Genomic DNA, 13,076 nt, shown 5'->3' on the forward strand with positions numbered 1-13,076 from the left:
ATTCCAAATATCTTTCAGATAATTATTTCAAAGTAACGGATATTAATTATTATAGTTCTCACTTAATTTTGTTTATTTAGATTAAGAGAGGAATATGAAAACTTATATAAAACAGCAAGTCAAGATGTCCAAACATTTTTGTCCAATCCTGTAAATGCATATATACTTGTCAAACGTCTAACAGCTGACTGGAAGAAAGCTGAAAATCTGATGCAGGGAGGAGATGGAAAAGGTGATTATCTTATTATCTTATTAATTTACATAACATTAAATTAATTTCATTAATATAGAGCTTTGGAAAGATTTTTTTATTAAAAAATTCTCTACGGATATATGTTTTTCCCTAGCCCCCTCATTTCACATTTTAAATTTTAGTTTTCACATACTAAGAATAACTTTGATATCATATATTTGGATCTTAGAAAGGCCTTTGATACTGTTGCACATGGAAGACTGCTGCAGAAATTGGAGCAGTGTGGCATTGGAGGAAAATTGCTGCTATGGATAAAGGGATGGTTGAGTTGGAGAAGACAAAGAATGATCAATGGACACTGCTCTCGTGGACTAATGTTATTAGTGGAGTCCCTCAGGGTTCAGTGTTGGGTCCATTGTTGTTTTCTGTATTTATAAATGATATTGATGATGGTATAATGTCAAACTTGGCTTAATGTCCAAGTTTGCAGATGATACGAAGGTTGGCAGGGTTGTTAATGACACTAATGACAGTACACTGTTGCAACAGGATCTAGAAAAGTTGAGCAGATAGGCTGAGAGGTGGCAAATGAAGTTTAACATTGACAAATGTAAAGTACTATATATGAGAAGCAGTAATCTCAGAGTAATGTATCAACACTGTGGTACCACACTGACAGTGGTAGAGAATGAAAAGGACCTGGGGGTAATTGTGCAGGCAGATATGAAGTTTTCTGAGCAGTGCAGATGGTCTGCAAGAGTAGTTCATGGTGTCTTGTCAATAATATACAGGAATATTTCTAGTAGGGATAACAATGTGATTATCCCCTTGTATAAGGCAATGGTCAGGCCACACCTTGAGTACTGTATATAGGCCTGGAGGCCTTATTTTAAGAAGGATGTAGAGCTGTTGGAACGAGTACAGAGAAGGGCAACAAGATTAGTGAATGGAACAAAGGGTTGCTCTTATGAAGAAAGGCTTAAGGTTTGCAAATTAGTGTCTGGAGACTAGGCGCCTGCGAGGTGATCTGATTGAGGTGTATAAAGCCTTGAATGGTTTGAGCATGCTCAATGCTAATGGGATTCTTCCTCTTGCTCAGAATAATCACCTGAGAGGGCATAAATTCAAATTGAGGAAAGACAGTTTTAGGATAGATGTGTGGAAGTTTGCCTTTAGCCAGCAGGTGGTTGATTGCTATAACAAACTTCCATCTGTTGTTGTAGAAGTTGACAGCTTAAATAGATTCAAGGCAGAACTTGACAAACATTTGGAGTGAGGGGATGGGTGAAATAAGTTTTTTTTTTTTTTTTTGAAGTTTTCTTGAGTTTGCTAAAGGGTCAGTTTCCAAACTATTCTACAGTGTACAATTATCCTGCTTCCTGTATGGAGACAGATGTAGAAAGCAAACCACTTAGACAGGTCAATCAGTTGGAATTATAAGTGGAGTTAATGTTACATATTAGTAAACTCATACTCTTTTTATAGTTATTGGTGTTAATTCCAGTTGAATGTGCTTTTAAAAAGTAATGTCAATGTGTTAATTTATCAGATAGTTTTGTTATGTGCACATTGATTACATAATTAAATCTCAGTCTATAATGTCCCTATTAATGAAAGCATATGAACTTTATTTTGGCTGAAAATTAGGCAATCAGAACAAGGAGTGGGCTCCTCATATATGCCTCACTAACCATGTTTCACATCTCAGAGGCTGGTTAAAAATAAGCATAAAGAATCATTGCCATTTGCTATTCCCATGGTGTGGATGCAGCCAGAGACTCAATGATGTTGATGAACTGCTAGAATTTTTTTTATCGATGTTTCAAAATTGAATAAAAACTGTACTACTCTACAGTGGAATCAATCAGAGGTGGACTGGCCCTGGAGCAGTTGCTGCTAGGACTAATAGCAGATTATAATCATCGACTAATAGCCATAACATAAGTGATTCAGATGGGAGTCAAAACTGTTGGAGCTACCAGTGCCAAAACCTGCCATTCCTGCTTTTGAAACATATATCCATTTATGACAATCAGTCATGTCCAAATGAGAGAATTCTATGAGAATACGGAACTTTTCTTAAAAAAGAAGTACATTTAATCAAACTATACCTAAGGGCCCCCTGAGCCGCAGCTCATCTGCCACTTACATCATAATTGTTACATTTATTACAACCTTAATTTGGTCAATTTTAATCAACAATTACAATAGTCTAATTTGACTAAACAGATCTAAAACAAGATAGAACAACCTTTAGCCTCGTGGTGGGGTCAGTGTCTCCGCCCCCCAACACGAGAAGGTAGGTTGCCCTATCCAGGAAACCACATTTGACAATCCACCAAACAAATAATAATAATAAAATTGATCTAATACTTTATATAAACATACAGCTCAAAATAACTCCACCATTCTTTTTACAACATCACATGAGCCCGACCCCTATGTACCACAACCTCAGTGTCAACTATAACCGACGACCCCCGGTCACACTGGGAGAAGCCACACATCCATCTTTAGGAAGACATCTCATGCTGCTTGCTTTACATTTCAGTTCGACGTTTTAAAATGTCAACAGCACGCAGATAATCAGGACATGCCCGATCATTTGCGGCATGTGCAGAGGGCAATTTCCTTTTCAGACAGTTAACACATTGCGGAGTATCCGCGTGCTTACTGCAAGACTTAAATGTATGGCTTCTCCCAGCACAGTGACCGCAGAACTCGTCTGCTTTACAGTGGCGGGCCACATGGCCATATGCAATGCATTTAAAACATTGCGTCAGATTCCACAGTTCACGGACTCGATGCGAACTCCACTTCAAGAACACTCTAGAACAATTTACCAATTGTCTTCTTATACGTGGGGAAACCTCCACCACAAAATTATATCCTATAGAGTTTCTTGCTTTGTTCCTTGCCAAAACCTTTTATTTCTGAGAGTACTTGATCTTTGCTGACACACTCATCAGCCAAGTTCTTTCCCCAAAGTTCATTCTTTAAAATATCTTGACTGACCTCTGGGTCTACATCAAAAATCACAAATCTCGGCAATCGTCGAAGGGTCTTCTCAACCTCCAACTCGGGATTTTAAACTTCTGGACAGTTTTTAATCTTGTCAACATCAGATTCCGATACAGCCTCAATAATCACTCGCTTATCTCTTATCGGACGAACCGACAAGATCTTCACATCTGTTAAAACAGGGGCATCTCGGCCCATTAGCTCAGTCTTAACTTGATCACTTGTCAGGTATTTATCCGATTTCGCCTTTAATATAATAGAATTACTCTTGGATTGTACCTTCTGGGAACCAACGGCTTCTGCATACGTTTTTTGACTAGATACTTTTTCTTGTCTAAAAGTTTCTAACTTTGCCTTTAATATCTGATTCTCAAACATCAAGGTATGTACCACATCCGCCATCTTATCCCAGTACCCCATGACTATATCAACATCTTGGCCAGCTGCTTCCGGAACAATTCCAATAAGGAGCCTCAGTTTACTTCTCAGGCAACTTAATTCTTCCAATCCAATCAGTTCAGAAGAAAGGTCTATATCCTGATCAGTCTGGGACTCCTTCTCTCGAAACTTCCGTCTAGGACTCGCCTTGACCGGAGTTCTTTGAGGTGATTCCTTCGGAATCTGTACCTCAATCTCTTCTTCCAAAATTGCCTCAAGTTCTTCAACAAGAGGCGCCGGAACTTTCTTTTTAGCTTTTGGCATTATTATCAGCCAGTAATATAATCTAGACAAAGAATTTAGCACACGAAATTTCAAAACGAAATTTCAAGACAGTGATGTTGATGAACTGCTAGAATTTTTTTTATCGATGTTTCAAAATTAAATAAAAACTGTACTACTCTACAGTGGAATCATACAGAGGTGGACTGGCCCTGGAGCAGTTGCTGCTAGGACTAACAGCAGATTATAATCATCGACTAATAGCCATAACATAAGTGATTCAGATGGGAGTCAAAACTGTTGGAGCTACCAGTGCCAAAACCTGCCAGTCCTGCCTTTGAAACATATATCCATTTATGCCAATCAGTCATGTTGTCCAAATGAGGGAATTCTATGAGAATACGGAACTTTTCTTAAAAAAGAAGTACAGTAAACCCCCGCTATTCGCGGTATCTGTATTCGCGATCGCTGATTTAATATAAAATACAAAGTAAAAAAATGTGAATTTTAAAGTGCTGTGAATATTTTCCGCTATAAAAAAACATGGGCATGGCTAAAATTATCTTTCCCGGTCAAAACAGCATTCAGTGGGTGGGGGGGAGAGGGGTGACAAAATCGCGAGCGTGGCTGTTTCTTGCTAATCTTTGTTCAGTATGTGTTATACGCTTGTCGTGGAAGGTTTGGTCGTTTGCTTTTAATTTATATGGTTATAAATTGAATAAATTTATCAATTTATAAATTGATATGCTTATAAAAGTGATAAATCTACCGTTTTGCAGTGTAAAACAGAGTGTGTTAACGGAAGAAAGTGACTTTATCGTGGACAAGTTCTTTCTAACCCATACAAAAATATGGCTACGAATAACAAGGGAAATGTGAAAAGATCAAAGAAGGTGATGACATTAGCGAATAAAATTGAGTTATTAGATAAAATTTCTAATGGGGAAAGTGTCTCCTCAGTGGCAAAGCATTATAAAATCACTGAGTCAACGGTACGATCAATCAAAAAATCGGAAGAAAAAATCCGCCGTAGTGTCTGTGAAAACACGCTAATTGCTTAAAAAATTTGCTCTGTAACTCGTGATGTTAAATTAGAAAAAATGGAAAAAGCTTTAAATCTGTGGATAGAAGACCAAACTCAAAATAAAATTCCATTAAGTTCACTCATCATTCGTGAAAAGACAAAACTCCTTTATCAACACTAGCGAAACTGGTGATAACACTGGTGGGATAAGTTTTTTAGCTAGCAAAGGCGCTGGTTTGAAAGATTTGTTTGAAATTTCTAATAACTATTACATTTAATATTAAATTGTTTCTTATTTTCATTTCGATGCCATATGCTTGCATTTCACTATGTATTTCACCAGGCAAATGCCCCACAAAACCTCTATAAGGTAATAAACAGCTACCTTACAGACAGAAGTGTCTCAGTACGCACAAGGTTCCAGGAATTGACACGCCCTGTGAATAAAGGCTGCCCGCAGGGATCAATCCTTGGCCCTTTCTTTTGGAACATTGTTCTGGATGAATTTCTGGCCCGTGGAAAGCCTGGCCTTTGCAGATGACATGATTTTCCTTGTAAAAGGCAACTCACGAGTGGTTGTAGAGCAAAGATCAAATGCCGCTCTCTTGCAGCTGCAGGAGTGGGCACAAATGCACATGCTCAAAATATCGCCTGAAAAAACCAAACAAATACTTCTAAAAGGTAATTTGGACATGAGAAGACGTCCACAAATCAAAATTAACACAATCACTATAAAAATGGTAACAGAACTAAAATATCTTGGAGTGGTCTTTGATTCAAAATTAACTTTTTACCCCCATTTGATCTACTTGGCGAAGAAAGTGCGAAATTATGCAGGTATGATTGCCAGGATCAGTCGAGCAGACTGGGGACTCAAAAGAAAGACCTTGGCAATCATATACTGTGCAATGTTCCTGCCTGTTATCACCTATGGAGCCGGTGCGTGGTTCATCCGCTCGGCCATAGTAAGAAATAGGAATAAATTAGAATCGATACAAAGGACAATACTACTCACTATTACCAGAGCATGTCGCACAGTAAGCACACCTGCACTACAGTTGCTGGCCGGAACTCTCCCACTTTACCTGGAAGTAGCCAAAAGAGGCTTATATTATAGATTTAAAAAGGGGATAGCCCTTGATACAACCAATACCTTCAATGATGAAAGAAAAAGAATAGCCACAAAGCTCCACGAGCTATGGCAAACAAAGTGGGAGCAGGAAACCAGAGGTCTGGTCACCAAACGGTTTCTGCCACTGGTGTCAATGGTCAGCCCAAAGCCACCTAAGTGGTATGCCCCTGGACTTTTTACATTTATATTGACAGGGCACGGCTCCCTAAAGGCGAAACTAACCTCCTTAGGCCTGACCGATGACCCAAACTGCACCTGTGGCGAAAGTGAAGACTGGGCACACATTTTCTATGAATGTATAATATATGACATCCCCAGAACAGAGCTAATAGCACAGATTGGTCCCCTTCCCAGGGGAGAAGAACATCATAGAAGAGAAAAATTATAAAGCTTTTACATCTTTCACACAGAAAGTTTTGCGCAGAGCAATTTCAGCCCCCCAGCAATTAAACAATAATCAATAGTAAAATTGCCCAAGTTTCCCACCACGCCCAGATGATGACTTAAAAACTGTTAGGATAGCAGTATTCTGCACCCTGACAGAAACCTGACATAACAAAACTCCCCATGACTACCATGCCATGTGTAGGAACCTGGGGCCCCAAACCAATGTAGGGGAGGGGGATGGGAATGCATGCAGAGAAAGTGAATGGGAGTGGGCAGAAGAGCAAATGTAATTGGCCGAAAGAATACAAAGTTAAAAATAACTTACATTACTTTATATATACTGTACCAACAAACATTTACAAACCACATAAACACTATCACTGCATTCTCCCCTGGCCTGCAAAAAAAAAAAAAAAAAAAAAAACCTTGCAGCTAGGCCTGCACCACAACTGAAGAATAACAGTAACTTGCGGTGCCCAGAGAGTGCAGTGCAGAAAGAAAGAGTCGAATAAATGAGATGAGAGCTAGAAGAATGAATAAAAGTGCAAGCGTGAGAGAAAAGAACACAAACCACAAATGCTAAGTTAAGTACACACTAACCCTGGTTTTAATTAGTATTTAAATTTACGCTACCCATCATTGCATCCCCTCCTGGTGTGTGATAAAAAGATGAATGAGTTGAGTGAAATAAAAAAAAATAATAATAATAAATAAATATATATATATATATATATATATAAAAAAATTATAAAATAAGAAAAAAGTATAAAAAAAATAAATAAATAAAAAATAAATAAATAAAAAATTATAAAATAAGAAAAAAGTATAAAAAAAAAAGAAAGAAATAAAAAAAAAAAAAAAAAAAGAATGCAAGTAGAGTGAGAATGCACATTACGAATGAAGTAAATGTGTGTGTCCCCCCCCTTCACCTGGTAGGTTCCCCACTGCCAGCTAACATATCCCACCCCCAGAGCGGGATGGGCAGCTGGACCTTCATACCGGATTCGACACTCCTTGGACAAGACACCGACGAAGACATTCTGCGGCTTTGCTGCCAACACGCCATTGGCAATCCGAACTGGGTACTCTAACCTGGTTCCCTTTAAAACCCCATCCCCAGGCAGGGAATGGAGGAGACGGATCTCTGTCTCCTCTCCTCCCTGCCTACCCCCCATATTTCGCCTAGTGGGGCTCGTCTCCACTGACCTCTTTGGGGATGCCTACTCTATCCGTCCCTATTCTTCTATCTGTTTCCTCTCCAGTCTTCAATCTCCCCCCCCCCCTCTCTCTCACTAAATCGACCGAGTACTTAACAATGCCGCCAAATTATAACCAACGTCTAAATTCTACCGGTTTCGTGCAAATCTCTAAGATATCTAACACTATCAGCTTTTATCTAGCGTTACATGTCTAAATTTAATAACATCAAAATTTTGCCCGACCTATTTGGCCTTTAACACATCTCTTTAGTATTCAACCCTAACCAGCGATTTCCTAACAGCAATCCCATTAAGCATTAATGTCAAATGCATAAACTTTTTATTTTATTTTATTATTATTTTTTTTTAAATAGGCCCTAGCCACTGAAATCCCAGGAAACTAGGTGGCAGGACCTGCCAGAGCAAATTGTTGTGATACTGGATACACCCGGCTAGCCTCCACGTGGCAGGGTATGGGCAACGTCGGGCCCCACTAGGGGCCTGGCGGCCAATAAGCCGGATAAACAGTGGGCACAACATATCACACTGCACAGACACGACCCACACACTTTCAAATCTCTGGCTTGACAGTGTACTGTCCTCGATACAGCGAAACACACGCGGAGATGGGAGAAATCCCAGGTGCCGTCTGACACGAACATACCTTATTTCACTATGTACTGTCTATGTACATAGTCATATTATGAAGGTATATATAATACATACATACATACATACATAGACAAAATTTTAGACTAGTTTTTCTTATATATTTCATACTTTGGAATGGAACCTCTTTATTACTATGGGAGCCATAACTCAGTATTCGCGTTTTCGGTATTCGCGGCATTTCTCAGGAACCCCCGCGAATAACGGGGGTTTACTGTACAGTACAATAAATACAAGTAGCACATCTGTGGAGATTTCAAAGTTATTAGGAATTATTTTATGTAATAATAATAATACGTGGAATAGGACCAAGGTATGCCTACCAGGGGTAAGATTTGGTGATATCGTGGAACAGTTATCATCTTTTAAGGGCACTAAAGGTGTTGTACACGTTCATACTAATGATATCTGGTATAAGCAGTCTACATACTAATGATGTCTGGTATAAGCAGACTAAATGAATATGAGGTAGACATTTAGAAAAGTGGCATAGGGCTGATTGAATTTGAAATGTGTCAGGAATTGTGCTAAGATTCATTAGGAGAAAAGTTATAATGAGAGCCTTTACAATCAATTTGGCCCTGGAGATATTGTGCAAGGCTCGTGGGGGTAGGATTTTTCTTGTCATAGCTAGTGCTTGTTAGTAGATAGGACTGTTTTTGTATAGATGGGATATACTTGAATAGAAAAGGTGCAAGAATATTTGCTGATGTTCTCAAAGCAATATTAGGTGTGTCAGAAAACTTAATTTGGGGAGATGCATAGATTAATAACTTAACAGTGGCCATAAGCAGAGTTAGAATTGATTGTTCAGTGCTGCTATTGTGACATTCTGTAGCATGAATAATGGGAGAGATTACAAGAGCTGATGAGGGTCTCCATGGGGCTAGCAGTTACATGGAGTGTGTGAGAGTTACTAAAAACACAAATAGGTGTTTATTTAACTGCATATATACTAATGTGCAGATTGTGGAAAATAAATTTGATTAGTCTGAGGATGAAGAATTTGAATATGGTGATTATAATGTATAGAGAGAACAGATGAAACAAGAAGGGGGGTTATGATACTCTTAGAATCAGTCAGGTGTGATATAAACTGTGGGAAAACAAAAATGACAGTTGGAGTTTGTTAACGGCTAAATGATTGCAATGAGTATAATGAATAAATAAGTATAATGTGCACATGAATATAATGAACAGTATAGAAACAAATAGAGTGGGCCAGCAAATAGGAATGTCTTATTGGGAATTTAACTTTCCGGATATTGATTGGAATTCATGGGCTGGCAGCTCACACAGTAGCAAAGTATTTCTTGATTTATAGAGAAATATGGCCTTAGTTGCTAATGCTCCTAAAAACCAAATAACAAACAAACAAACAATTTCTTGATTTGTTGGATGATTACATTCTACATCAACATGTTAGAGAGGCCACAAGGGGAAACAAGTCATCATGTATTAAGAATCTTCAGGTTAAGGAACTATTAAGTGGTAGATTATGATTATGGGATTTATATAACTGCAGTGAAGGATAAAAGGAAGAGGCTATTTTCATAAAGGTGATTTTAATGGGCCCAGGCATTTTTTTTAAACTTTATTATTATTTTTTTTTAGTGGGATCAACTGATGTTATTAAAAAATGTAAATGGCAAACAGGAAGTGTTTAGAGAGATAATCTGAGAGATCATTAAGCATTTTATACCGATTCAAAGATATGGTTTGAGGCATATACCAAAATGGATGTCAGATGAACTAAAGAGCAGAGAAAAAAAATGCATAGGATGATTATAAATTGTCAAGGGATACAAAGGCCTGCAATTAGTACAAACTAGTGTGTAACCAAGTTACCCAGGAGATTAGACAGGCTAAGGTAGATTACGAATACCGAAAAGCCCTTGGCTAAGAGTGTAAAGAAAGGCAGCAAGGAATTTTATGCAGACATTAATACTTGAGGGAAAGGGATGAATCAAATTGGTCCATTGGATATAAATGGCATGACATTTGATAATCCTTTATAGATTGCTAATAAACTGAATAAATATTTTGCATGTACATTCACACAGGAGGAAGTTTTTATGAGGTTAGCAGAAGTTTATTGAATAATGACTTTGGAGTTAAATGATTTTATAATAACAGAAAGTAAGGTTGTAGAGAAACTGCTATGGTGAAAGGTAAACAAAGCACTTTGGGAATGATGGAACCTAAAATTGTATTAACAGATATTGCAGAAGAGGTAGCTAAACCTTTGGCCATAATGATGAGAGCATTCTTCAGATTCAGGGGAAGGAGCAAATTTTCACTCATCTGTCCTGCGACCATCCTTCATCAATTTAAATTTATATCCCCTCATATGTGTTGTCTGAGTAAGAGGAACGATGTCACCTTCATTTGGCTTCATTTAGCGATGTCACCTTCATTTGGCTTCATTTAGCGATGTCACCTGATTCCCATCAAAGACTAGAAGAATTCTGCCTAAATGCCTGAAGCTGTAGTTAGTCAGTCTTGGTTCAGAATTCAGTTTCTTTTTCTCCAAACTTGTTTTTTTTCCTGTGAACTTGTCTGGGATACATACATTTCTCAGAAAGAAAAGATTAATTTCCAGAATAAAGGAAAATCACTCTCTTCTAATTCTCTAATAGGGTGTAACAGTAGAACACAGGCTGACCATGGTGTATTATCCGCATCAGGAAAATGCCTTAATCTTTTACACTGGCTACGAACACAAGAAAGCAATGACCAGCATGACTTCTCTGTATAGTATGTGGAGGAGTGGTTGTAAATGTATTATGAACAGTAAATTGCAGAATGTTAATCCTTTTAGCTCTTAATTCATGCTTTCTACAGCAGCAGCTCTATTACTTAAAGGCCAGAGGTGCAAACAATGCATATCCAACCTCTCTTGAAATCCGTTTGTTATATGGAAATTTTATTCACTCTGCAGAAACTGTGTTCATTGGACCACCCACAGATTTGAGAATCTTTATAAGCTGATACCTGAAAATGGTAAATTTTTTGGTTAAATTGTTGATGTGCAAAGTTAAAGTGTGATATGTAGGAATGTACATACTGAAGTAAATATAGCTATGTATCTATCTCTCTCTGAAAGTAGTGTTGTAGTTTAATAAATTTTGATTCTGTTTTAACAGAAAATTTAAATATCAAATCTATGCAACATTTCATTATCTATTATGACTGTGGCATATGTTTCTTTTATTGAAAGCTTTTTGTTTTCTCACTCTTAAAACATCAATTGATTCAAGTGTTAATTTTTTATATTGAATCATTATCAGTAAGCTGTTACTATAATCTCATTTGATTAAAAATCTGAAATTGTCAATAAACAATGAATTAAATAAAGCAGTAATTAAAACAATGATATATTAATATTTAAAAAGGCATTAATCATAACAGCAGCAGCTATGCCAAAGAAGAAAATGTTTCAAATATTGAGTATATATATATACAATATTATTAATGATGGATTTAGATTGACATTTCCAAATGTCAAAACAATTCTGAAAATATTTTTCACAATGCCTGTGACAAATGCAAGCGGGGAACAGTTATTTTCTGTTCTCAAACAAGAAAAAAACTATTTGAGGTTCAAGATAAAATGAGTAATTTGTAATTGTTATTTGTTGAATCTGAACTAGCAAACAACATTAATTATGATAATTTAATAGATATTTTTGCCAAGGCAAAGCCAAGAACAAATATTTATGCACATAAATTGTATGAACTCATAATTTAGCTTTTGCATTGCTATTATTTACTGCTAACAAACAAGATGTGGATGTTTTTATAATATTTTTGTAAAAAAATTTTTTGATATTATTTATATAGTATGAATCAGAGCTGTAATACTCAATACGCTCTACGTTGATATTAATATTTGTAAAATAATAAGAGGAGTTTACCTCAGTATAGTACGTAAAACACTTCTGTATGATACTGTCCAGAAATTAAAATGAAAAAATTGAAAACTTACATTAAAGTAAAAAATAAATAATTAAAAACCAATTTAACACAATTCAAATCAATTTAACACAATTAAAAATTAAAAAGAATCTAACAAAAATATTCAAAACGATTTTCCTTCCCGAAGCTGACAACACTTTTCGACCGTATGTCGTGATCGCAGGAATGAAAATACCTGTTATCATGACCGTATGTCATGATATCAGGAAGGAAAATCATTTTGAATATTTTCGTTAGATTCTTTTTAATTTTTAATTATTTATTTTTTACTCTAATGTAAGTTTTCGATTTTTCGTTTTAATTTCTGGAGAGTATCATACGGAAGTGTTCTACGTACTATATTGTGATATTATTTATATGTGCAAGTTTTTTTTTATTTTTTGACTGGTATCCTAAAAGAGATCCCTCGCAAGAGCTTAGCGCCTTGGGCCCCGAGAAGTGTAAGTACAGCCCTGCATCCGACCACAGGGTCCTGACCTTCCAGCCCAATAGAAACCTTTACAGACAACCAATGACAAGAAAAATACTCCACCGGTATGCTCTTCACACTGTGAACTGGGAACTCTTTATGGTTACTCTGACATCCTTGAAGACCAGGAAGCAGCCTGAGCTGGCCAGATAAGTTGCAGCAAACCATAACTGGAATTATCACAGAAGCTGCCAACACAGCAATCAGAAGGAAATGCCCTTCCCTAGGCACTGTTCCATGATGGAACGCAGACCTACAATGACTCTGAAAAGAAGTTCAGGGCTGGCTGGATAGTCATGGCTGGCGGGAAGTTGACATTCTCAGAAATCAGTATGTAGAAGCTA

The 13,076-nt window shown here is 37.1% G+C and overlaps 1 protein-coding gene across 1 annotated transcript in view; it reads left to right on the forward strand.

Annotated features, from left to right (window-relative positions):
* LOC150088215 (prolyl 4-hydroxylase subunit alpha-1-like) overlaps nucleotides 1-13,076 on the forward strand; it is a 244,939-nt gene that overhangs the window by 58,427 nt on the left and 173,436 nt on the right. The window contains exon 4 of the mRNA XM_090370629.1: nucleotides 81-232. Within this exon, the coding sequence (XP_090226755.1) occupies nucleotides 81-232 (152 nt within the window). The remainder of the gene's footprint in view (nucleotides 1-80; nucleotides 233-13,076) is intronic.

This window comes from Mastigoproctus giganteus, chromosome 3 (genome assembly GCF_048544385.1).
Source record: "Mastigoproctus giganteus isolate SK-2022 chromosome 3, ASM4854438v1, whole genome shotgun sequence".
In the NCBI taxonomy this organism is placed as follows: domain Eukaryota; kingdom Metazoa; phylum Arthropoda; class Arachnida; order Uropygi; family Thelyphonidae; genus Mastigoproctus; species Mastigoproctus giganteus.